This window comes from Rhagoletis zephyria, unplaced genomic scaffold (genome assembly GCF_001687245.7).
Source record: "Rhagoletis zephyria isolate East Lansing unplaced genomic scaffold, Rhagoletis_zephyria_1.1 Rzeph_scaffold_08545, whole genome shotgun sequence".
In the NCBI taxonomy this organism is placed as follows: Eukaryota; Metazoa; Arthropoda; class Insecta; order Diptera; family Tephritidae; genus Rhagoletis; species Rhagoletis zephyria.
In genome coordinates, this window is record NW_016165625.1 from 1 (window position 1) to 5058 (window position 5058).

The 5058-nt window shown below is 38.6% G+C and overlaps 1 protein-coding gene across 1 annotated transcript in view; it reads left to right on the forward strand.

Annotated features, from left to right (window-relative positions):
• The first annotated feature begins 145 nt into the window (after positions 1–145).
• LOC108375126 (protein yellow-like) overlaps positions 146–5058 on the forward strand; it is an 18462-nt gene continuing 13549 nt past the window's right edge. The window contains 1 exon segment of the mRNA XM_017631216.1: positions 146–395. Within this exon segment, the coding sequence (XP_017486705.1) occupies positions 146–395 (250 nt within the window).

Consider the following 5058-nt stretch of genomic DNA (forward strand, 5'->3'; position numbering starts at 1 on the left):
ATTCGCGTTAGGAAACGGAAGCGCGCGTTGTGTTGAAAAATAACTTAAATGAATTAGGTTTGAAACTCGAAAAAAACGAAGGTTTAAGTAAATATCCTTTTTTTTGAATTGGAACCATTAGATATTTAAATAAAATTGCCATAAAATGAATGCGAATTCGCGTTTTTCAATTTATCGTCTCGCCGCGCTGTTGTTCTGCCTTGTAGCGCATGCGCAAGCCGCCTACAAATTACAGGAACGTTACAGCTGGACACAACTGGACTTCGCCTTTCCTAATCCTGGCTTGAAGCAGCAAGCGCTCGCTAGCGGTGATTATGTACCACAGAATGCGCTGCCTGTCGGCGTTGAGCATTGGGGCAATCGGCTGTTCGTGACGGTGCCACGTTGGCGTGACGGTAGGTGGAAAACAAGAAAGTGAAAGAAATAAGTGAAGGATAATATGGTGCGATAACAATGTTCATGCTAGAAAGACAGAAAAAAATAAATAAAATGCTAGAGCTTAACTGTAGTAAAGGACTCGAAAAACTATAAGAAACTTAAAATCTATACAGGAACATGCATACGCATAGATGATACAATTATAGGGGTACTAAAACAAAAAGATGAAAGCAATAAAAAAAAATTTGAAAGTGTCCTTTGAAATTCTTTCTTGTTATTTCCTTCAACAGATTCATATAACAAATTTTTGAAAGAGGCTTACATACCCCTTGTATTCAACAAAAATTATATAGGGTATTGAAAGATCGTAATTTTAACGACATCTACTCGAAGGACATTTAAGAACTCTGACTTGGCGGTGAGGAACTATTCAATATTGCCGCCTTATTATAATTCATAAAAAAGTTGAATTTTGCCGCGACTTGTTATATAAACAAAATACTAAAAATACTAAAATAACTGATAATAAAAAAATTTAAGTATTAAAATAACTACTAAATCAATAAAAAACACGATTAGAAAATTAAAAAATTTAAGAAATTATAATGTTAATTAGCTTAAATACAATTAAAAAACTCCAAATTAAAAAAAAAATATGCGCCCTTGAATGACCTCTTGTAGATCGGGAGAGTGATCAAATAATTCACGATAATTTTTAAAAATTTGCCCATTACACTGAGAAGCTCAACTTATGAAAATATTTTTGGTTGCGGGCTTTCATAATTCAGCCAAGTTACCGCTCCAAGTAAAAATGAAAGATAAAAGCTTGGCTGGTCTCCACATTAGAACCCACCACGATCACCAAACGAAGACGGTATACTGATCGCCAAAAGACGGGCAACTTCATCTGCATAAAAAATCGAAAATTTGTATGAAAATGTCGGTTTACAGAGCTCTTTAAACCTAGTTTAATTCTCGCGGTGTACTAGTTCACATCATTTTTTTACCACACAATAGGTGAATATTCAGCTTATATCTGAAATACATATGTACGTATGTGTCTACAATCAGTCAATAAAGTTTTGGTACAGCGATTTTTTTACAATACGGGCAACTATTTTTAAATACTTTATTTTTCACTAATTTTTGTATAAAAATATAAAATTATAGTTAATTCTACAACAAAACCCTCAAAAATTAGAGTTCCAAACCATGCGCAAATTTAAAGAAAATTCCACAAAATTTTATATTGCATTTTTTATTTACACTGTTCATAAAAAGAGGAGTTTATAGCCAATTATTAAACAGTTCGCTGTACCTAAACTTTATTGACTGACTGTACATAGAAAAAAAAACAAAGCTTATTTTGTCAAAACTCATTCAATCCAAAAAATTCAATTATTTTACGGCATTCCATACGAATCAAATGAAATAGGTAGCAATTACTGTATTCTGATGTTTCTTATTTTGATCGCCAATTTTCTTGTATTTTTCCCAAGCACTCGTTTATTTTTGTACATGCTTCGATGCATTTTTTACCTAACCAAATGGTAGTTTAATTCCCAGATCAAACTAGCCATATAAGAATTGCGCATGCCTACGCCTTAAACAACGAATTTGTAGTATTTACAGCATTTATGTACAATTTACGTTTTAGGCTTGCGGCATACAGTGTTGTTGGAAAATGCGTCTAAACAAAAGTTTACTTATTTAATGCTTTTATTTTGTTTTAAACACAACAAAAAATACATTGCGTTTTAAGCCAAATGCGTCAATTAGTGTGAAACACGTAGAAACTTTAAACTTTTCGTTAATCGCAAAAATAATTTTTGCTAAGAAAATATTGATTTGTTATGAAAATATCGCTCATTTACTTCAATAGTGTCCTAGTCCAAAAAATACGAAAATGGAGTTAGGTTAGGTTAAGTTACACTGGCCGGCTGATGCGCCTTACATAGACCCGTTGGTCCTTTGTAGTACCAGATGGAGGTCTGTTTCACTGCGATCTAAAGTAGTCATCGTATAGGACGCCAACGCTTTGTGCGAAGTTCAAGAGAGCCTTAATATCCAGTTTTGAAGCCTCCTCTAGTCCTTTGAACTGCGAAGCTCCAGAGGTGGCGTTCTAACGTCTTCACTCATGCCTTCCTCCCTGCACTTCCTGCATTCGTTAAGTCTACTAATGCCCATCCTGTTTGCGTGGGATGCCAGTAGGTTGTGGCCCGTCATTAGGCCAACAACTGTCCTGCAATCCCTACGTGAGCGTGTAAGCAAAAAAGGGGTGCATGTCGCTAATGCGTTCCGTCTCACCCTGATCCGGTGGTCAGCGTTTTCGGAAATTTCATTATTGATCGTTTTTAGCGAATTTTGTATTTCCTGTACTGGATCGTTAGCAAGACGGATGGCACTTTTGGACATCTCATCAGCTATATCGTTGCGTACAATGCCCTTGTGGCTCGGAACCCAGCATTTATGCAGCCATTTACCCTCAGCCGCAATACGATGTGAGATTATAGCCTTAATCGCCGCCTGGCTATCGACATATATATATTGATATTTTTTTTTTATATAGTTTCCAGCATTGCTAGTTATCTTAGCAGCTTTCCCTATAGCGAAAACTTCCGCCTGGAAAATACTGCAGCACTCTGGAAGCTTGAAGGGTTGCCTGAGGTCTAGCTCGGCGCGATAGACTCCGGCGCCCACTCCACTAGCCATTTTAGATCCATCCGTGTGGATGTTATACGTTCCGCTGGCGGTTCGCATGCTCCTGCGCCATCCGCCCTTCTTAAATGTGGCTTAAAACCTTCTTCCCCAGATGAAGCGTGGGAGTATGTGGTCTATTTTGTCCTCCATCCGCCTGCAGCTGTGCCCGAAGGTTCTTGCGCAGAATCCACCTAAGGCCATCAATCTCATAGCGGATTTCGCTGCAGTGCTCTACAATGCTATGCCCATTGGTGGTAGCTCAAGTAACCTTTCAAGGGCCGCCGTTGGAGTGGTCCTTAGCGCTCCTGTTATCCACAGTGCAGTGAGCCCCTGTAATCGCTCCAATGGTTTCCTATGTGAGATTTTGTTGGCAGTGGTATACCATACCAGAGCAGCGTAGAGCAATATCGGCTTAGCTACCGCTGTGTAGCACCAATACATGAGGCCAGGGGATAGGCCCCATGTGGTACCCAGCAGCTTTTTACATGCGTAAAGGGCACCACTGGCCTTTTTCCCCCTTTCCTCTATATTTAGCTTCCACATCAGTTTGCTGTTTGTGATCCTTGAGCTATGTCGTCCACATAGGCAATTAGTCTAGGTGATTTCCCTTCGAAGTTGGATCTACCCTTCGTGTAAGCATGCTGCGCTTTTGATATGCTGGCCGACGGCAGCGAACGTCTTTAGAAAGAATGAGGTTAGACTAATTGGTCTGAATTCTTTCGAATATAGGGGGTTTCCCTTGCCCACCTTCCGTATGAATACGACCCACGCCTCTCTCCAAACGAGAGGCACATAGTTTAACCTTAAACATCCCTCGTATATTATTATCAAGTATGGTGCCAGCACTGCCGAAATTTTTTGCATCAAGGCTGGAAAGATACCGTCTGTGCCTGGGGACTTAAACGGTTCGGAGCCATTGATTTCCCACCGTATTTTTTCTTCCGTTATGATGTCCGGGGGATATTTTCCACGCTATCTCCTAAAAGTAGCAGATCTATGCAGTCTGTACACCCCGGAAAATGTGTGTTGACTAGGTCTTCCAGTGAGTCCTCACTGATTTCAGTCCATTCTCCACATTTTTTGCGTAGCAACCTTGGAGTAGCCGGGTTCTCAGATAGCAATTTCCTTAGCCTGGCTACCACGGTTGTCTTTTCTAATTCGCCGCAGAAGCTCTTCCACGACTACCGCTTGCATTTGCGAATCTCTTTCTTGTATTCCTTAAGTACATCTTTGCATTCCCTTCAGCAGAACTCGTCAGCGGCTACCTTGGCCAGTTTGAAGAGTTCTCTAACATTTCTTCTGACTGCTCCGAACTTCAAAACTTTAAAGCCGTCTATCGCGAGTTCAGCTTTTTTAAGTTATGACACTATTGAAGTAAATGGGCGATATGTACATAAATCGATAGGCGGTTACGAATAATGAGCGTATATTAATATTTAATTGATTTAAATTATTTTGATTGATACAATATTTTTCATAAATATTTTCTCTTGAAATGGTGTTCACAAATTAATTTTGTTAATAACTTTAGTTGAAAAGCCAGTTAATCATAAAATCAATCAAAATTAAATGTTAACACATGTATGTACATAAAAAAACATTTATGTGTATGTATGTGTACAACTGCCACTGCATATTTGAAATTGTTTTTATTTCTAAATATAATTAGCGGCTTTGCCGCCTTTTAAGATTTTATTGAAATTGATTTAATGTCGGGCGTTGTCACATTGAAGTGTAATATTTTTATGGATACACGAAAACTACTTGTATAGTTAAGTCAACATATGTACATATGTACCTATATATGTATGCACATCTGCGCGTCCAGCCGTAGCAAACGCATGTGTCCGCAGACAAAACGTCGCACATCGATTGATATTTGCCACAAATGTGGCATAAAAGTAGTGATAAATAAAAAGTAGTAAAAAACTGGTTTTGTTGCACTGCTACTCTGCTTTATTGATTGGCTATTTTAATTGC